General features: G+C 35.4%; 1 protein-coding gene across 1 annotated transcript in view; it reads right to left on the bottom strand.

The window, feature by feature from the left end:
* Nucleotides 1-512: 512 nt before the first annotated feature.
* The window catches only part of LOC142037533 (maltase-glucoamylase-like), a 44206-nt gene continuing 22879 nt past the window's right edge, over nucleotides 513-21839 (bottom strand). Inside the window, exons 23-47 of the mRNA XM_075041991.1 lie at nucleotides 21028-21198; nucleotides 20257-20406; nucleotides 18478-18690; nucleotides 17681-17835; nucleotides 16488-16656; nucleotides 15543-15639; nucleotides 15321-15433; nucleotides 15008-15133; nucleotides 14197-14325; nucleotides 13967-14074; nucleotides 13660-13722; nucleotides 13206-13340; nucleotides 12119-12203; nucleotides 10948-11086; nucleotides 8637-8770; nucleotides 8186-8220; nucleotides 7977-8093; nucleotides 6994-7142; nucleotides 5789-5873; nucleotides 5574-5630; nucleotides 4872-4996; nucleotides 4328-4416; nucleotides 3586-3635; nucleotides 1172-1342; nucleotides 513-598 (exon numbers count right to left, since the gene is read on the bottom strand). Of these exons, the coding sequence (XP_074898092.1) occupies nucleotides 536-598; nucleotides 1172-1342; nucleotides 3586-3635; nucleotides 4328-4416; nucleotides 4872-4996; nucleotides 5574-5630; nucleotides 5789-5873; nucleotides 6994-7142; nucleotides 7977-8093; nucleotides 8186-8220; nucleotides 8637-8770; nucleotides 10948-11086; nucleotides 12119-12203; nucleotides 13206-13340; nucleotides 13660-13722; nucleotides 13967-14074; nucleotides 14197-14325; nucleotides 15008-15133; nucleotides 15321-15433; nucleotides 15543-15639; nucleotides 16488-16656; nucleotides 17681-17835; nucleotides 18478-18690; nucleotides 20257-20406; nucleotides 21028-21198 (2928 nt within the window). The 3' untranslated portion in view covers nucleotides 513-535. The remainder of the gene's footprint in view (nucleotides 599-1171; nucleotides 1343-3585; nucleotides 3636-4327; nucleotides 4417-4871; nucleotides 4997-5573; nucleotides 5631-5788; nucleotides 5874-6993; nucleotides 7143-7976; nucleotides 8094-8185; nucleotides 8221-8636; nucleotides 8771-10947; nucleotides 11087-12118; nucleotides 12204-13205; nucleotides 13341-13659; nucleotides 13723-13966; nucleotides 14075-14196; nucleotides 14326-15007; nucleotides 15134-15320; nucleotides 15434-15542; nucleotides 15640-16487; nucleotides 16657-17680; nucleotides 17836-18477; nucleotides 18691-20256; nucleotides 20407-21027; nucleotides 21199-21839) is intronic.

The raw sequence follows: 21839 nt of genomic DNA, 5'->3' as shown, positions 1-21839 counted from the left end.
CTTACACCACGCCGTGGTTGTCAGCCCAGACCGTGTTAAAAATATGCTATTTTCAGCCCACTTGATGCTTTTTATCATTTTAAATCAATCCACGTGATTTCCCTGAAATATTTCTCTGCCGCCATGACTTCAAAATGAAGACGGGAACTAAATGTGTGCAGATTTATTGCCCCGTATACCCGCAGTTCACGCTAATATTTTTATAAAACACAGTGAGCAGGACATCAGCCAGAAATTCAACTTAGAGAAATCACCTCATTTCACATTTATATTTTCATTTTGAAAGACCAAGTCATATTGAAGTGCCATAACGTTTAAAAACCAACAAATTCCACTTTACGAGGACAGCGTGTAGCTAGCCGGGATCAGCACTAAACCACGGCTCCTTTCTGCACATAATAACTTAACACAAACTGACTGTACACATTTATAGTGCCAAGTATTTTAAGAGGTCAAAGAGACAGAAGGAGAAGGGAAAAACAATTTGTGAAGATGAGAAAGTTCAGCTCTACGTCCAGCAGTATTTGCAGGCATTTTATCTCCATTGTAATGTGTAGTCTTTGCCTAATTCAAGTTCAAGGCGGGTGATTTCCAGGGCCTTTGAAAAACAAACAAAAAAAAGCAATGAGTAACTTTGCTCTGAAGGTGACTTGATTTTCTGCAGCTCATAGAAGAGAGCAAGTTCTTATTTCAGATTACTTTACCTTCTTAATTCTTCTTTTTTGTTATTTATGTATTATATTATATATTATGCTACTATTATATTATGCTACTATAGATTTTACATAATATATTTCTAGTATATATAATATTTTAATATATTAATATATTATCTTTGGCTTTCCACTGAAAGGCAGAAAGAAATGAGACTCAACAGAACACTGAGTTTTCTAGAAAGGGTGGTAAATTAAATTAAACATCAACTGATTTTAGCTTGTGGCTCTCACTGAGCAGTGCGACCACAGCTTGTGATGAGACTTCATTAATTCTGTAGGGAAAAAAAATTGTTGCAAAAGCACCCTGAGTTCTTTTTTCTCAGATGTCAGTGGTTTTACTGCAGTAAAGAAATATATTGTAGAAATTATATTACAGCCAAGAGGTGAATCCCCAAGTGTTTAAGAGCACATAACTAATTGCAAAGGTAGGATTTCCCCATAAACCATCGATTTACCTGTTTTTGGCTGTTGTAGGACACAACATGAGGGGATTGGATTGCTTCACCATTCTGCAATACCGTCACCGCCCGAACGTTTGAGGTCACCCCCAAAACTTTAATTCGAGTAAACTTCAAATTATTTGGGTCGGTGTAACCACGGTGCAAAACCTTTATCTCTAAAATGGTCTGAAAGAAGAGGAAAACGAAAATCAGTGATTTATCCTTGGGTGGTTACATATTAAAATATGCTATTTTCAGCCCACTTGATGCTTACAATTGTTTCGTTTTGTTCAGTTAAAAAATAACAACAAAACCTCTATGTTGTTATTTATATTCCAAACATTGGAGGCTTTGATTTTCCTAGTTCCTCCACCTTTGCAGAGCTATTGCAGACTTCTCCGCTACCAATGAGGTGCTGAATATTAAACAAATTTGTCCTGATGTGAATTTTGCAGCGTAAGAAAGGATTAAAACAATGAGTTTTCATAATTCTGACTTTTTTTCTCATTTTGCTGTAATTCTCTGAAGTTTCTCAAACTGCTTTATTCAGCAGAAAGATTTCTGTGCATCCACAGGTTATTGCTCAAGTCCTGTAGGCTTTTTGCTAATTTTGCTGATTTGCTTTTAAATCCCCCTTTACGATGGCAAAAAACACTTGGGATGGATTGCAAAACTCTTCATTCCAGATCTAACAAAGTAGGAGTATGAATCAAGGAGGGGGAGCATTTCTTGGACCAGCTGACTTGATTTTAGGTAGATAATGGGTTCACAATTTCTTTAGTTTGTCCCAATTCTACCAAGTCTCCAGGCAGAGAATATTAAGCTGCCCAGAGACGGCGCTTGCTGGGTCAGATCCCAGATCTGCTTCCATGCAAAACTGCTGGGATATAATTATACAAATATAATGTAATTATACAAATACATTATTTTATTGCATTCTTCATTATTGGTTGATTTAAGACTGCTTTAATTAAGCTTTTCCTTACCAGCTGTCTGTAAGAGCAGGAAAATGTGCATTTACTATGTAGTCTTACAACTGAAAATTTCAAAAAACCCCTTTTTTTCCCTTAGCAGTTAACATCCAATTACTTAACAAAGTCAAAATGAATGAGAAATAAGAGCACTGAGAAGAAAATAACAACACATTTTGGCTACCTGGAAAACTAATGAAACAACACACTTTTTTATTACAATATTAAAAAAAAATTTCTTTTAAATAGATAGTCCATATAATTACCATCTAATTTAATTATAGCTCTTCAACTGCTTAAAACAAAAAAATTAAAGCTGATGTGCTGGAAATGCCAATCTTTCATCTTTATCCTCCTTTTTTCATTTCCATTTTTGTGTATGGTTTATAATGCACATAATAGTACAGTAGCACAGGTATGTAATTTATAAATAAATATGCGTATGTTGGGGGGGGTGTGCTTGAAAATTTTTACTGCTAGGGATGCATGGTCAAAAAAATTTGGAGACCATGGCTCTACTGGATGCTCACACATTTATAAATCATTTGAAAGCACTTTCCTGGATCTAACTGTGACTATATTCCAGATTGGATATATTTATTTTGTATATAGTCACTTCTTTCTAGTCTGTCCAAGTAAATTTGTGTTTATATATAGATATAGATATGTAACTGCAAGGCTATAAAATATGCATGAGCTGATTAGCTAAAATGTATTAATTTACACAACTGCTAATAAATGATCCACAGAAGTGATGTGAAACACACACCTGACAAAATATGAGCCTTATTGGATTTCTACATTGATAAGTGCTTTCATTTTCTGCAAATCCTTTTTGAAATAAACTGGCATTTTCAGAATTATAAGAAATTATAATGTCATGAATATACAACAAATACAGCAATAAGCAAAAATAGGCATCTTCTGAATCCAGCTTAAATTTGTTCTTAACATAATTTAATTATATTAATTGCATTATATTAGAGCCTGGCCACAAAACAGTCCTAAATTCCTTCATATCTAGAAGGAGAATTTGCAAATGGATATGTCTGGGATTTTTGCTGTTAAAACCTCCTCACTTGCTGAAAACCGATGTGCAGATAAAAAAAATCTGAACCAACTTCTCTCTTGGAGGTCTCGGGCTGGGCCAGTTACTTAATATAAATATACGTATATGGAATAACTCCACTGAAGTAAATTAAGTTGCCCCAATTTATTGCAAAATTAGTTTATCCATCTAGGATATGCTATTTCATATATTGTTTTTTTTATTTAAGTCAACAATTAGAGACCTACAACAGTTTCCATAATACTAGATAAGAGCTAGTCTATCACAGACAATTAGTGGCATGTTGGGATATTGAAACATTTAAAAAAATGCCAAATTAAAATAACTTATTTAAACATACAACAGTAATCACCCTGGGTACTCAAAACCAGTGAGTTAATATGACATACCTGATTAGCAGTAAATGAGGTCAGCAGATACACACCATCTTCATATGCATCTGTTAAAAAGAAAGAATAAAGTAAAATGTATTTGCTATTCACTTTTATTGGTTTTAATTAAATAGAAGAATTGTGCTGCGTATACTATATACATGTATATAGTTTGTGCAGATTTCCTGCAACGTTTCGGTATGCTAAAAAAAAAAAAAAAAAAAAAATCACAATTTTGTGCATTACTTGTGGTAATCTCAGGGGATAGCTTATAGTTATTACAAGGATAATACACTGTAGATGTAAAGGGTAAAAAACTTCTAGATATGTCTTGATAATTTTAATTTATTAATATTGAGGAAATTAGTTACAGCTTCCCACTTCATCTATCGTGATGTACCCATAGGTTTGAGAACGAATCCTTATTATGTACATTGTCCTAGGTCCAGGGCACAATTTAATGTATGCAAAATATATATTCCATAAATAACAGCATTGTGGTATTATTTCACCATCATTTTACCCATTTTACATTTTACTGTAATTTTAGTTTAATTAATTAAGTTTTAATAATTTTTAATCATTTCTTCTGGTTTGTGCTCATGCTTCCTATGCCATGTTGCACAGTTATACAATAATCCTGAAATACAAAATTAACTGTACATGTCAGCAATCCGCTGAGCTAAAGAAAGGCAATATTTATGCATTGTAGACTCTGAATTAGTTAATTTATCACGGAAACAAGAAACTTTGTACTTACCAATGCGCACACCATCATCCCAATAAAGCCGACCTTCTGCAAGTTGACTATCATCCAAAGCAACGGTAAGTGCCAAGGGGTTTTTCCGACTATGAAAAAAAGAATATTTTTCTAGGGCAATCACATTTTATGTTTCTCAAGTGCTATGATTTATGTTGTAGACATTGTACAGAACACAATTTATCTCTGTTACCAGCCTCCCTCAATCCATAATGTTACATTTAAAGGAGACCATGGGGAGAAAACTAAAAAGAGAAAAAAACCTGCCTTAAAGTTAAGGTGCTACCATACATATTGATTTTCCCAGGACTGCTAATGTTTAACTCCTAATGTTTATACAAAATGGGAGATACTTCCAAGCATGGCGTACATTAAACCAGCAAATTTTGCTTTTCACCGGTTGAAAATAAGGAGTCCAGAAAAATGCTTTCGCTATGTAATTAATATAGAATTTATTTGCCAGGCCACTAATTGAATATCTCCCCTAAAAAGCAAAAAAAGAAAATGAAATTAAATTTTAATTGTTCGGTTCTTCTTATCATACCTGTAAAATGTAGTATTAGCAGGGCTTTGCTGAGCGAGGATGTAACCACCTCGGATATGGAGGTTGATAAGTCCCAAAGGAGATGGTAAATTTCTGAATTGTCCCCTGAAGCCAATATACTCATCCTATTTACGATTTTAAAAAAAATAAAATACAAAGGATAGTCTCTGTTGAATTACCCATTTTAAACTTTTCTTTAGAATGAAAGTTTATAAACACCTAGATAAATACTAAGAAAGTTGTCACTGCAAATCCTTTTTTAATGCAGAACTACATATTTTCAAGATAAAAATCTGAAATTCTGCACACTTAAAACAATTACACTACACTTGATAAAAGGAGTGACTTTTAGAGCCTGAGGCCATAAAAATTGTTTAAAACTTTTGTCTTCCTCCACTCCATCATTCTTAGAAAAGTCATTATATGTATCATTGAAGGGTTAAAAAAAAGCAAACATAGAAATGCTGCAGATTGCAGATATTATTCCACCTTTTTACCTGTCATGTTGAACAAGATTACATTAATAAAAAGTGATTAACAAAAAAATTGGCCAAGATGTAATTTTTTACATTACTAAAAACTCCTACTGGACACGTGTTGGTAAAACAGAGGTGGTGCATTCACACTCCACCCCAGCACACTGTATTCCTGTTTGAACATCTTAGAAAAAATAAATATAATACAGTTTTTAATATTACTTACTGTGTGGTAATCATACCAGCGGGCATTCGGTAGGTAAGCGTTCACCGCTACAGCGCCCTGGAAATAAACATTTTTGGTTTAGGTCTATTAAAGCCAAAAAGTAAAGTTTAGCTCAAGTCACTCCTAGTATTTTCATCAATTTCTACTATTTTCTAAGTTTTTTCCCCACTTTTCTGGTATTTCTTTTTCTGATGCTTCTGTTTCTGACATTTCACCTGTTCCAGTACAGGGCTGATGAGCAGTGCTGGTCCCCACAGAAACTGTTTATATATTTCCCATGTCATTTTGTCTTCCACAAACCTGCAAAGTAACGGAAGAGTGGTCATACCCTCGATGCCAACCTTTCCCAAAATGTTTCCTTGTTGAAGCCTTTTTTCTCAGCAAAACTACCATTTCCTCAACTGTAAGCATGCTACCAGTAATAGTAGGTAATATTTATTACCTGATTATTAATCATAGATAATAATTATTACAAGAGAATCCCATTTATTTACAAATGTATCAGGTAGCGCAAGAATGTATTAAGATCCTGATGTGAAAATCATTAGGGAAATACCACCTAGTATTTAATTTTCATTTCTGCTGCTTCTTCATGTTTGCTAGCCTATATCTGCGTTTATACCAAAATTTTTATTTAGTATATTTAGATTACAGTACTTTAAAAAAATCACTTTTGCTTGGTATTAGCAACAGCAAAATGAAGTAGTGGCCCAATTACTTTCTGATTTGTGCCATTCAGTTTTTTGACAGGTACTTTGTCAGAATCAACTCTTAGTCAAAATTAGGCCAGAATTACATGCTGACAACTCAGTGGTTTTTAGCAGAAGACAAGCATTTTTAACTATTAGACTTAATTTTTAATGTTATGGCATTAACCAGTCTTCAGTACGTATTGCCCCTTCTGACCAGGTGCAAAGTCTTATACCTCTAAAAACATGTATGTATGTTTGTTTGTTTAAAAAAAAACCTGCTTTAAAAACTTTTTTTTTAAAAAAACTGCTATATCAGTTTAGCCAAAATAAGTTACCTTGCCCTGCAAACACCTTGACAAGTGTCAAAACCCCCTATTTTCTCCCTCTTTTTCTGTTTCTCTGCCTAAAATTTTTGCCCAGCTATTTTTGCAACACATGCTCTCTGAGTCTACATATATCCAGCACTAAGCATAATGTATTTGCTGAATACCACTAGGGATGATGAGAATGAGTTTTAAAATGTATATATTAATTTTATTTATAGATAAGAAAAAAAAATGTTGACTTTGTGGGAAATGGACAACTTGAGCTGTCACAACAAGCCAATGACAAACGTCCATTTTCTCAATCCCTTGCCAGTTTTAAAAGAAAAATCACTGTAACTGGGGGAAAAGCTATGGACTTCAGTGGAAATTCATGATTAATGGAGAAGGAAGAACCACACTTACTCATGGAGCAGAGGGCGGACCACGGTGCTGCCATAAGCATTGGCTTCGTACATTAATGTGTACAAATAGGGTAGGAGGGTATATCTTATATTTAGCACTTTCCTGGAAATATCTTCAAATGTTGAGTTCCAGGCAACAGGATCTTGCCTCTAAACAGGAGAAGAGTGTCTCATTATTCAAACAGGATTATTCTGTTGGGAATAGATGGGGGGGGAAAGCCCTCATGTTTAGCATCTTTTTTTTTTCTTATATGTCAGCCATAAATTCATACGATTTAGCAGCAGTAATTGTCAAACATGCCTCAGAATCGACATAGCAAAGCAGAGCTGAGGAGATCTGGGTGGAGCCTTGCAAATTCCTTGTTCTCCTCTAATTTAGAGTACCTTTATTTATTTCTCTGTTCTTTAATGAAGGACAAATAGGTCTGCTCTGCTAAACCTAAAGCTCTAACGAGGATAAAAATGCTGTTCCTCTTATTGCCATTTTTCCAGTTATCTTGTTTTTTTTATCATATAGTCCTTAGACAGCACAGTCCTGCATTTAGATGGTTATTTTCATTTATTCTTAAAAGAAATACAATCTTTTATGTAGGAAGTGGGCAAAGTACAGGAATTTTAGATACTCAGGAATTTCATTCCACTGTTCCCTTTTCCAGTTTGCTGGAAAAGGAAGAATAATTAGGGATGAAAACACTAAGGTCAGTTTTGCTCCTTTAAGCGTGTTTAGCCATAAAAATAACTATTTTAGTCTCGTAAGTGTGGTATGTTTAAATAAAAATGGCCTACATGAAAAAAAAAGTATTTTTGTCTTGTACAGGTGATATGTTTAAGTAGAATTGCAACACGTGAAAAATAACAATTTTGTTCTTGCAGATGTGGTGTGTTTACCTAAAAGCGTTATATATGGGGAATAAAAAAAGTAAGAAAAGGGGAAATTATGGGAAATAAAAAAAATCAGTCAAAGCTAACACGGAAGGCACCCACCTTGGTTCCTTTCCCGTTGTGATTCCTTGAGTATGGGTAAAAGGCACCCAGCTCCATCCATCGAGCGCACAGCTCGTACTCCGAGTCTTGAAAGAAGCCACAGATATCTGCTCCGGTCTGAAAATTAAAAAAAAAAAATCCAATGGCAATACTATAAATTTCTGTTAATAAAGATAATTGAAATATAAGACAATAAATTTGGAGCTTACGTAAGATATTCCAAAGAGACTAAACTCCATCATACCTGCAAGGAAAAAAAGTCATTCAATAGTAACTGCACTCTTTTCTTTGGTGTGGTGAGAGTTGCATAGATCATACAACTTGTGATAAGGAAAGAATTTCCCAAATTCCCTCGGGAAAAGTGCTCTCAGGAAGAAAAGCAGCAGATTTCGGGCAACAGGGAGAGGATGACGGAAAGGTGACAAGGGATGAATTTCAGGAAAACGTGGTGCTCAAACCCATGGAATCAAACCCAATTCCTATAGAAACTATGAAGACTTTCTTAAGAGGCGACAAGAAGAAAAAAATGGTCAAGAAGAAATTGGCCGTAAATTCTGATTGTTCAACTCAGTAGCCCATTTGGGCTCAAAAAATGTGATTATTAGAAAGGAAACCAAGAAGAAACATGGAATTAATTGGTGACGGGTTGTGTCGCTGTACCGATGATGGATTTATCGAGCTGATTCCAGGCTGCCGTGTTGTCCCCCAGCCAATGGCCTGACCACTTTCCGCTGCTGGGGTAGGTTGAGCGGGTGACGACGATTCCTCGCTCCTTTGTGACATTCCGCAAGGCACTGGGATCGCACATGGGAGAAGAAACCAAAAGGACGAGAACTAAGATAATTGTAAAAGGTCTTATGCACAAGTCCAAAAATAAAACAGATGGTTTATAACCTGTAGGAAAGTGCTGCTGTGCTGTCCTTGTGAGCATGAGCAGCCATAAACCCAATTAAGATGTGGTTTTTTACTGGAATTCACTATGACCCACACATAGGCAGAAACTCAGAATTTGTGAACCAATCCATCATTAGAAAATGAATTGGCAACGCAAGGAGGCACTAAATTAAGGATTTCCAGTTAAGGCTAATGACTTCATGGGAAAACAGAATTGTAGCCCAACTTACATATTTTTTTAAGGCTTACATAATCTGCCCCAGGGCACATTAGTCTGTTATTGCAATACCAGAAAATTTGCTGCAATAGTTAAAATTTATCCTAACAAAACTCAGAGCAAGGCAATAATAAAGGTAAAAACAGAAGTACTGGGCATATTAGACCTGTCAGCATAGCTTTAGTAGCCAAAAGGGTTTTGGAACAAAAAATAAACCTTTGCTCTGTAATCGTCGCAAAGGAAATAAGAATATTTGAAATAGCCAGCGCGGATTTGTCTACAAACAATCATATTAAATCGATATTTTCATCTCTGAGTGGGAATAGACCTCACAGCGAAGAAGAACCAGTTGATGGGACGTGTCTTGGCATGAACAAACCTTTTGGTTTGATTTTATTTGGCTTTTCCATAAGCACAAGAGTGGTGTGGTTTAGGCCAGGGGTTAATAACTATTCAAGGATGGTGTTGAAGGGAATTTAATTTTCTTTATTTTCTTTTCTCCCCTATTCCCCAAACAATCAATAACATATTTCATTTCCTTAAAGAAGTCTTGGACCACCATGGCAAGATACATGTAAAGGTAACCATGTCAAAAAGAAAAGTTTAAAGTCAAAAAAGAAAAGGCAAAAACCAACCAACCAAACAAAATTAACTGAGTTAGGCAGAATTTGTGCTGCTTAATTTTTCTGATGATGATTCTGGCACTTTTTGCTAAAACACATGTTGTTGATCTATGTTGTTTGACTACACTGTATGCATTAGCCGTGTGATTTCTTAGGAGAATTCCTTTGCAATCTGTAAAGATTCACAAAAAAATACTAGTTAAAGCCCTTCACTGACGAAATCGCTTTGCTCTCTTGGTACCTCCACTGTCATGGCCTAAAAAACTGCTTCAAATAAGGTCCTATCTATTTTTTTACAGGATTTGCAATCTTAAAACAGAAGAAAATATTTATTAACAGAATTCACATTCAGAACCAATAATAATATTCCCCTTCATGTTCAATTGCTGTCTACTTACAATAACCGAATTCCTTTAGATCTGGCTGACAATAAAAGCAGTATTATTATATTCTTCCTGTCTTGTCAGCTGCTAAATGTACCATGGCCTCAGTCAAAAATTCGAGGAGATTTTTTTCTTTATTTATGCTAATATAAATGTTACGGGGGGGGGGGGGGGGGGTTAAGGTTGTGGAGATCTGTAAAGAAACACTGTTCCTTGCTTGCTCATTAAACTGAAAATGAAACTTGGGTATATTATCATTAAATCAAAAGTTACCAAATATAGGCTATAATATGATTCAGTATGAATATATCATAAAATCTGTCCTGGAACTGAGAAAATTATTTCTTAGAAGGAAAACCTAGGCACATGATCTACATTTCAGAAGTCATTTTTCCCTTTTCACCACCATTTCATTTATTTTAATGATACTCGCTTAAGAATTGCTGTATTGGACCTTATATTTAAAAATCTATATTCATTTTCCCTCCCTTGATGTAAGGTGAAATTAAATAAACGATATTATCATAGAAATAGGTGGAAACAAAAGTTTTTGTGTACTTAAATTACTCGAGACTGTCATTTACTAACTATTTTTGATTGATTAATCAGTGTTCAGAACTGTTCTCAGTTCTGTCTTGTAAGGGACAGAAGAGTGTTTTGGGGTGAGGGTTTTGGGGTGAAATTATCCACATTTAACTGAATTGAAGATCCGAAGATATTCAGATGAAAAGAATAACTATGAGAACAAAATGATTTCTCGTAAATAAACTGGTGAAGCTTTTCATCATGAGAATATAGGCATCAAATATTAATTTGCGATGTATTTTGGAAACAACAAAAAAAGCGCAACTTACTCGAGGGTAGGTTTTGTTTGTGACCATCCATAAAGGTTGTGGACATCGTAGTGACGGACTGGGGAGCCATCCGGGAGATATTGCTGGCCTTCCATGCAGAGCGTTTTGAAAATCAATCCCTCTGATCTAGATCCTAAGTCTATTGGAAAGGGAATGAAGACACTCATATTTTAACAGTTTACATCCCATAAGAATTTTAATGAGTTACTTTTTTCTTTTAATTTGCATCATTTTGATTAGTGGTCACTTCCTTTTACGTATTTATTTTATTTTAAAGAAAACAATATTTTAGGTTTTCTGAGGTTGGTTTTCAGAAATTTAGGAAATGCTGACATTTTATTTCAGATATATAGCAAATTCTGAAATTCTATTTCAGAAATTTAGGAGATTCAGGAATTCCAAAATTCCTGATACTCCTCTGTAAGTATCTGAGTCTGCAAGAGAAATAGTAAGTCAGTTACAGATGCTTTTACTGAAGACGACCAAACAGCAAACAGAATATACCGTAATTCAGAAAATATTGCAAATCTTTGTAAATACTACCATATCAGCCATATACACAGAAAACTTGGGCGAGGGGGGGAAGTCTATTTCTGAATACTCCAAGAAAATATATTTTCAAATATCAGAAAGCAACAGAAGTATTCTAATAAAGCATTAGTGAGTCATTGCCAATTAGTACCACTCTGCGCTAGTGCTTAAGTAAAGCCCTGCTAAGAAGAGCAAGTATTTCAAGACCATTCCTCATATTAGACCTTAAAATTTTACATACATGTAACTATTAATTAGAGGAGGCAGAAGGATGTTTTTGAAAGTTTTAGTCATCAATTGCATTTTTCATCTGGGAAAACTATGCAAAACCCAGAAAACCATATCCTTGAACATGTCCAAAGTAACTACCTAGATAGAAAATAGATACCAAAATCTAGCAAAAAAAAAAAAAAAAAATCTTTATTTTCAGAAGTGCCATGCAGTCACTGTTCTCACCAACAAAGACTGCAGTTAAGAGTGTTGATCACCTCCAAAAATTGGTTGACCTTCTGTTATGGGTTCAGTTACGGATTTGGCTACCTAATTTTAGGCATTTATGCCACATCTAGCATGTAAAAAATACTATATGAACCGGAGTGACCCAAATGATTACACTGTTTACAGCAGGGATCAGACTTACGGGGTACATATGGTGGAAAGTTTAGCTCTTGAGTTCTACAGCCACCAACAGCACCGTTAACAAAGCTTGAAGGTTCATTCATGTCCTGAAAACGCAAAACAAAATGGCAGATGAACAAATTTCTCTTAAATTTGAGCAATTAGTTCCTTTCAGCTATTTTAGTTTGTGCTCATAATACTTAATTCTCTTTGTCAGCAGGCTGACCAAATAAATTAAATGGACACGAAAATTCAGGACCACCCGTTGCATTTCTTGTTTAATCATTATAAAGCAATGGTTCAACAGATAAATTTTTCTGATGAGTAATTCCCTTCATAGACAGACTCTGAACATATCATCTCCCAGAGAGTAAAGCATCAAATTCATAGAGATTAACTGAAAGCAGAGGCTTCAGTTTTAAGAACTTCTTATTTATTGGTCAAATTTCCTGAAAAGGGCAGGTTTTCTTCTGTGTAAAATTGAAATCAATACAGAAAATATAGCTACAGATATGTAAATTACTAAAATCTCTGAACTTTGTAATGATCGCTCTTGTCCTAGGTGCCTGTGGTCCTCTGGTTGCAGCAGTACACTGGAGCTGGGGTACAGGAAAATACCAAATATTTTACTTGGTTTCTAATGTTTTGGGGTTTTCTATAGGAATCTATTAATATTTAATAGGTTCTACAGCTATTGCAAGTCCACTTCATTTAAGCAGCACACTAAACCTGTCATTTATCTCATTTTGCCTCACAGAAGTAGTAATGGTAAAGAACAATAGTCTCTCGTTGCCAAAAAGGACTTCAGGAGCTTATAGAAGAGAAGCAACACTGCAAAAGAGCCATTAGGTGGGTCAAAAGTAAATAATGAAGATTTCAGAAAGTAAAATTTTTCAACAGGCAAAAAAATAGAAAAAATAATGATGCTGTTAACAAGGAGAAAGATTTTTAAACTTTAGTCGACCATTCATGATATTTAGCATTAAATGTCTGTTTCCTTCCTTCCTTGGAGGCCTCTGAACATTGCTGGGTTTTGAGGTGTTGAGGGCCAATCTTAGGATAAAAAGATGTAGAAAAATCTGAGAAACAGAATAATTTTTTATACTTACGATCCACAGACCATCAAACTTCAAGCTTTTGGATGCATTGTGTGGGTTGGTGTAGACTTCAGTGATTTCTCTCGTCCACCATTCAGCTGTGGAATTGCGGAAGAAATCTGGAAGAGCTACATATGCTCGGTAGAGCTGTAAAAGTAGTAGAAATAAAAAAATAAAGCATAGACACAGGACTGAAAGCAACCCACTACTAAAATGTTGGAATTTGTTCTTAAAATATTCATGGTTTTGCTACAGTTTTTAGCTGTTCTGGCAGAAAGGCTGGACAGTTTCTGCAACTCACTCTGATGTTATTTAGGTTTTTTTGATGTTCTGGTAGAAAAACTCATCACTTTCTGCATCCGACTTCTTAGATGAAATTTTATCAGCCAGTTCACTGCTATAAACCTTAACGAATTTGCTGGTCCCTCTCTATTTGTGTCAGTCACCAAAAGATGTCAACATTTACCTCCACTTGGGTTTCCCAATCCAGTGTGTCATTAACTTCTACGTTGGGAAGATCTGGCCAGACCTAGTAAGGGGAAGGAGTTGTTAAAATAATCAAATTAAACCAGATTAAAAAATTAGTATCAACAGCAATAAAACTTTGCTGCTACAGAGTCCAATGATGACACAAACTGAAGACATTTCCATGTGTAGCTCTCAATGTGTCCACTAAAGTTGGGAATGTATGTGATATTAGAAATCTTCTCCCCAACATTTAACCTGAGATGATGCTTATTTGTATAAAACAATCAGCTTTTTAAGAACAGCACCTTTACGTAGATGATGTCATTGGTGTTGGGCCATTTTATGAAGACATCCTTTTCCAAACCTCTTGTGAAGGCAGGGTAATCGGTTTCATTACCAGATATGGCCGGATCCTAAAATTAAAGGCAATACAATTTTACTTTTATGCTCAAAAGACAAATGCAGAAATGCTGTTAAATGCATTCTGTATTCTGCAACAACATACTGTAATTTAAAACCAGAATTCAAGACTCACCAGGATTAGGATAAACCTCATTCCTTCTTCATGTATTTTTTTAATTAGATCCGGTAATCCAGTGAAGCGTGGGTTAAGGGTGAAGTCCAGTTGCCGTTCCATATAATCAATATCTGCATACTGGACATCCTGCAGTTGACACACAAGAAGTTAAAATAAAGTTGGGGGTTTTTTTTGCCATTTCTTGAGTGACGTCATCCATCAGCAAGTTCATCATCCTTTTGCAAAATTAGGCAAACTACTGACTTTTTTTTTTTAATGTAAAGTTGGAATCTGCTGCAGCTTAAAGCTGAGGTTATCAGATGAACACACTTCCACAACCTATCCAGTCTGAAATTCAGCTTTCACCACTACATTTATTGTGAAGGTAGAAATTCATACGCACAAGCAAAAAACCACCCCTGGATTTGTGCATATGTATAAATATATGTCAATATATACATTGCCTGCAGTCATGCTACTACACACTGTCCAGAAACAAGGGGATTGGTTGCTCCATACTGAAATAATTTGATGTTAATTACCTGTAAAATGAAAGCCATGCTTAATTTAGGTATAATTTCATTAGGCCTAAGGCTTGTACAACTCTTCCAAAGCCAACCCATGCCAAAAAGTAGTTTTCTCAGCACAGGACAACATATAATGCAAATGAAGTTGCTTTATTTTATTTCCCCTGTGTTCACCTGTAAAATGCATGGAAAAGTTGAACTATGGCATTAATCATAGCATTTCTTTTACTGTTTTAAATTAGAAAATACCCCGAAGCCAGAAATTCAAGTGCCATCACAAGCTTTAATGGCTGTCAACGTACATAGGGTATCCTGGCTGCTTTCATGTCTTCCACCAACTTGGCGATTTCTGTGTCATTTTCATATCCGTAGCGGCATAACTGGAATCCCAGTGCCCAGTAGGGTGGCATGACTGGTCGCCCAACCAGCTAAAAATGAAAAAGAAAGAATACTTATTGCTAATAGATGAAAATAAAACAAAACAAAAAAAATCCAAACCAGCACCATCCATACGCCCTCCAAAAAAAAAAAAAAAAAAAAAAAAAAAAAAAAGCAAAGCAAAGCAAAACAATAAAAATCCCCAAACACTTTGAATTTGCAATAGGAGAATTGTACCGCAGTGTATTCCTGAACAACGAGCTCTGGTGTTGGGCCCAAAACCATGTAAAAGTCGAGAATTCCCCCAGTTGTGCGATACGTCAGAGCAGGCGTGGGCTGGAAGGTCACATCTGGAAAACGGAGGAAGTGCAAGAAGGCAATGAATGCCTGGGTAAGGCAAAAACTGAACACGGAAGTAAAATACGTTAAGAAAATAAAGCAGATTATTTTTGGTTTTACCCATTGCATTGCTGTTAAGCAAGAGAACTCCATGGGCATTGCCATCTCCTTCCAGACCCATGTAGAATGGCTGGAAACCATATGAATTCAACTTGTACTGCAAAAGAAATAAAGTATTTTCCATTGGAAAGACATCATAAGCACTCAGTTATTTACATCCACCAATAAATTATCCATTATAAATAACAAGGTTAATAAATGATCAGATACGCAATGGTCCAGTGTGCAACAAAGAATCTTACGTGTTGAACACACAACAGGAAATGTTGACCTGGAGCAATAATTTTCAGCTTCAAATTTTGAGGGCAATCTGTTTCTGAGTGCTCAAGGTGGGGAGGGAAGAAAATTTATTTCTAGCTTTAAAAATTGCTAATATGCTAGGAGAAAAGTTTCTCTTCAAATATTTCTAGGTAGCCTTTATCATCAAGACAAGCTGGTGACTTTCTCTTATTTTTCATTTAATCAAAATGTTTCAAATTTTCAAATTATAGCTATAATAAGGCACTGCTATTCCATGGTTAATCCCTTGTAAATTGCCAATATTTGTGCTATGCAAAAATGCAATACATGGGTATGCTGAAACATAAAATTTTTTTATTTATCTCTCGAAGTCCTAGTTCAGTCCCAAAGTTGTAGGACTTTGCCCAGGTCTCACCCAGGAGGGCAGATCATAGAATCATAGAATGGTTTGGGTTGGAAGGGACCTTTAAAGGTCATCTAGTCCAACCACCCTGCAATGAGCAGGGACATCTTCAACTCGATCAGGTTGCTCAGAGCCCCGTCCAACCTGACCATGAATGTTTCCAGGGATTTCCCCGACTCAGGTGCAGGATTGGCTATCTCCATAGCCAATCAACACCGATTGATACAAAGAAAAAAAAAAAAAAAGCAGAAATTCTAGAAAAGAAAGCAAAATGCGAATTTATTTTTTTTTCCCCCACTTACTCCAGGAGGCTGGTCCCTGGCGAACATTCCCCAGGTGTGCCAGTTCATGTCACGTCGAAACATGGTGTGTTCGGTTTCGCCGAAGCCATACAAATATTGGGACGCCAAGCGGGTAGAAATCTGAATGAACATGTCGCTGAAGGTGAAAGTCGGTAGCTGAGAATCCCAGCTGAAAAGGAGGGAAATAGAACAAGATGGCAGCAATGTCAGCGCTGGGCGTAGCTGGTGGTCACACTTTCAAGGCCAGCTCTTTTTCTCTAAAAATCTTATTATTTGCAAAAGTTGGAATAAAACTCTTATGGTTATCAAGAAAACTTAAACAACATTAGGACTTTCTTTACAGCTTAATATTGGAGTTTTTTTAGTTTAATGGGGGGGATAGAGTTTAATAGGGGGGGTTTGTACAGATTATGTTGAAATGTTAGGTGAAAATCAGCTTTTTTCTGTTAAAAATTGAGTCACAATCTGACAGTGTTCTTCCAATGACTGCTGTAGACTTGGGAGGCTGAATTATGGAAGGAATGATTTACTCTGGTTAGCAAAATAGGAACTCAACTGGCAATTAAATTTTGATTACTTTAAAGAATGGCAAAAAAATATTTTCAATCAAAAAGCATAAGACAAAAAAACCAAGCAAACAGACACACAAACCCCCTTCTTAAACAATGCTGTGGTCACCTAAGGGAAGTATTGGAAAGTGTAGAAAATCGTTGTGCCTCCCTGCTACTTGAGACCTGCACAAAAACTAGTGCTTGGAAATGTCTACGCTTTGTACTTGAAGATGATGCAGAGGGATGAAGAGCCAGTGTCAAAGAACGAGGTGGCAGGGAAACACCTTAGCCAATTTGGGGAAAACACAAGGTTTTGTTCAGGTCACCTTCTCCATCCTTCCTCTGGGTTAATATTCTCATGCTTATGCAAAGATAATAGAACAGACCGGGCAATAAAATGTTTTGGCAGGAAAAAAGGAAAAGGAAAAAGCAGAGGAGAAGAAAGAAAAGGGGAGGGGAAGAGATAATGAAAAGAAAAATAATTCCATTAAATGTATAAATAAAAGAAAAATGAAAATAACAAAATTAAATGAAAAATTTATATTAGCAAAACTAAATTTAAAAATTAATTTAGAAAATTATATTTAAAAAATAATTAGCAAAATGAAAATTTTAAAATGAAATTAAATAAGCATGGCTTACATCACCGTCCCTGTGCTTCTGCGTCGAACCTGGATGCCAAATGGTTTGTTCTGAACAGTTACATCATAAAGTCGACTCTCGACTGTGCTCTCTGGGGACTTGGGGAGATTCAGTGGTACCGGCACCTCATATCGCTTATTTGCATAATCATAAATCTATTCATGAAAAATTAATTCATTTCAAAGTACATGGAATATGTATAAATTAGCAAGTTACATTTTCAAGAATTCAGGGTAAAAATAGTGAAAGCACTTTCCTGTATTCCTGTTGACTGATAGAAATTAATCTACAGAGTGGAAGACTCTGACCTGGACACAGAGAAATGTTCAATTGTTTCTTCCCAATAACAGTTAGAAATCTGCATTTTTTAAAATGGTTGAGTAAATTTGCTGAGATAAGCATTGTCTTTCAGTGTGTATTCTTTCTCAAATCCCTTCAAAACATTTAGGTCGAGAAATAAAGAACCTTAAGGTTTTATTTTGGGCCAGGAATGACTCATTTAATTATTTAAATGTATTGATTCAAGTGTATTTTTACATACGGTAAATGAATTTCATCTTTTTGGTTGAATTTTTAGCCAGCTTTAAGAGATTTTTCTTCAGGTTTTCTGTATCATAGAAGTTGACATGAGTTGATTCAAGACTAAGAGCAGTAAAAGCTATTTGGTTAAAAGGAAAAACTTATTTGGATGACGAAGCATTATCCGTATCACAGAAAATTGACTAGAAACATTATTCCCAGAAATAAAAATATTTTGACCAGTGGAACAATACAAACTCAGAGAAATTCTGCATTACCTTAAATTGCAGCATATGGTTGGTGTGATATTTCACCTCCAGGTGAAGGGTACTGATGGGTAACATTGATTTCTCATAGGCTTTGAGATTGCTCTTGTTGAAGGTGAGATTGGCCGTCACCCCTGATGATGTGTATTTTACGTCAGCAACGGAATAAGCGTTGTCAGGGCTGTTGTAATAGCAGTACGGAACACCTACGTTGGAGGTATCTTCCTGCGGATGGAAACATGATGAGGGAATTCTTTGATTGCTGACTTTTTTTTTGATTTAGCAGCAAGAATTCCAAAACTCTTGTTTTTACCAGATAACTAGTTAATGTGGAATTTTGTCTAAAACTTCATGCTGCTGTTAAACAATAAAGAAGCAGCGCTGAACACACCGATCTCTATACTTTTTTAGATATAATTAATAAACTCAAGGCTATTCAGTCCTGTCTGAATCATTACACATTGACGATGATTTAATATTCCCTCTGTCTGTGACCTTCACCTCAATCTCACAAAAAAAGACCTTGAAGCCTCTATGGTCTCTGGCCATTTTGGACACCTTCAGAGGATGTGTCCAAAATTTATTAGCGATGTCAGATGAGAGCTCTCCATCGGCTTTTACATTTCTGTACTCATACAGATTGTCTTTAAAATACCCATTGGGAATTGTGGCTTATTTATTGAATGTCTCCTGACAGCAAGGTCAAAGTAACTTTCTTTTTCTTCTGTAATTGAGTATAAACACTCAAATTATTCTGAAGTTAGATGTGCTGATGTTGGTGAATGCATTATCTTCCCACCTCTGAATAATTATGATTTTTCCTGCCTATTTTTAAAAATGAAACTACACCTGCTCAATTCATCTTTATTCCCAATGAATATTTTTTCATCTTTCATCACCAAATTCAAAGTCTCTTTTATCTTAAGAAAGGCATTTAAATATATCCAGTTCATAACCTGACCAGAATGTGCTGAAGAGCCATTTCCAAATATCTTAAATTGTAAAAATATTTCTAATAACACGACAAATTCAGGGAAATCTATCAACTGTTTCAGCCTGTAGTTCCTTCAGGAGTGGCTACCAGGACTGCATCCTGAGATGACATGAAGATTTGGGGAATGACAGACTAATGTTGTTTGAAGGAGGACTCAAAAGAGCATTCCCATCAGGGCACAACGCTGGCATATATTTACAGCCATGTGATATCCAGAAATAAAAACTATCCAGAAAAAAGCTTCGATATCAGGAATTATCATTTGGGTGTATCTGATAGACAGGGACACAACCAGTTAAGTTCACAGAAGGATGAAATTTTCCCTGAGGTTCAAGGTTTTCTTCTTATTCTTGATTCCAGTGGAATCAGGTCTATTTAAAATTATTTGTTTATTTATTATTTACTTAAATTTATTTATTTTCCAATGAGTATAAGCATAAGATAAAGCAAAAAGGCAGCCCTCCCTGCCTCAAAAAACCCTTGCAGGGACCAGCTGCAGTGGCAAAGTTGCATGAAGATGGTGATCTTAAGTCTATTCTACTTTTCATAATCTTAATATTATTTGTTACTGTCTTTCAAAAAATACCAGCTTTTTCCTCTATTTTTCACATACTTCAGAAGACCAGAAGTTGTTGAAAATGGTGCTAGTTTCAATAAACCACCTATTTTTTTAAGTCCTCTCTCAGAGAGAAGGGCAAATAAGACTGTTTCTTTTGTTGTAAAATAACCCCACAAAAATAAAGTTACAGTTCTTAACATGCTTCTTCCCAATTTGATTTTCACAAATTTTTGCTTACAGTCCAGACACAGCCGAGCTGTTCACAATTTTCCTTGGTAGAATTTGGACCAGGATGACAATCATATTTTTCGTTGACACTGGTTCCTAGTGTCCATCTTAATGAGTACGATTTTCCCAGTTCGAGCTGGAGTCCTTGTATGAGAGCAACCTATAAATATTAAACAATAAAGTGCTATTAAATTCTACCTCCCATCAATGGTTTTTTTTAGATCCTTAAAAACAAGAAATTGCCCAACGCAGCAACTCATGCCAAACTTTGCATCTCTCCTGAGAAACCCTTATTTTTACAAATTCACGTGTCTGAAATTCCTGCACAAAAGACCTGAAAAAGATCTGATCCCGCATGTCCCGTGGAAGCAGTCCAGGGGTGAAGATAAGTCCATGGCTCTTTGGCCTTTTAAAATTCAAATGTAAGTAGTTAAAAAATTTAAATATTATTTACCCTCCTACAATATTGACTAAAATCCTAAAGCTGTTCCTCGCCTTATAAATTGAATGTACCTGCATAAATAAATGCAAAAATAAACTTTGCTTCATATGCAATGTCTGAGGGCAAAATGGTGATCCACCCTCTACAATGCAACTAACGCTATTAACATAATTAACATTATTATTATTAAGGTAAATAACGTAATCGTACTTTTTAGTAAAATACATCGCATATGCTGTGGCGTTTACCATAGTACGGCGTACTCTCCTTTTCAATATACAAAATACAGGTGGTACAACACCAGAGATTTTTCATTTCAGTTTTTTTATTATTATTTACCTTATCTACAGGATTATAGGTGATATTATGAGAAGAATTTTGCACATTATTGTTCTGCAACACAGTCACCGACACCGGTTCCTGCAGCAATCCCAGTATTTTGATTTCTTCAAACGTCAGGTTGTTTGGATCGATGTAGTTGTTGTTTGTGACATTCATTTGTAGAACGTTCTGAGGAATAATGAAATAATTGCATTGAACAGCCAAAATTTCTCCTGGTTTAAATTGAAAAGCAACAATTTTTTTTCTGTTGTATATATATAAAACATTGTTATGCATATTTTGTTTCTGTATTACTTGCATAATGTACGTATGCATACAATACACCCACATTTCTTGGCATAGAAAAGTCAGGTCTGTTCAATTATATTGAATACTATTAGATGAGTCCAACCTCTCGAACTGTGCCACGGCTGTCACATACACCAATACAAAACTTTCTTACAACCGTAAAAAATTATGATGTCGATGCTCTGGGTTCTGACATTTTCTGGCCTCGCTTTTCATCTCACTCATTGTAGACATTCAGCTACATTTTTCTCCAATATACAAAGATTTTTGTCAATTTTTCAAATTTTTCAGACTCGCAAACAATCTGTTCATCTCCTTTCTCATGCAAACTGCCACTGATGCTTTACCGTTTTCCTGCTCTATGAACTGTTATAAACGCTATAAACATTTTTTTCTTGTTCTACAAAGTGGCAGGAAATTGGGAATCTTCAGATATTAAAAATAGTTAGGGGGGGAAAAGACAAATACCAGATTTCTATCTTGGTCAAGTGACAATACTTTGAAATGGTACTTTGTTAAAT

This window comes from Buteo buteo, chromosome 12 (genome assembly GCF_964188355.1).
Source record: "Buteo buteo chromosome 12, bButBut1.hap1.1, whole genome shotgun sequence".
Classification (NCBI taxonomy): Eukaryota; Metazoa; Chordata; class Aves; order Accipitriformes; family Accipitridae; genus Buteo; species Buteo buteo.
The sequence above is the reverse complement of the archived record's forward strand: the minus strand, read 5'-3'. Positions and strand labels throughout refer to the sequence as shown.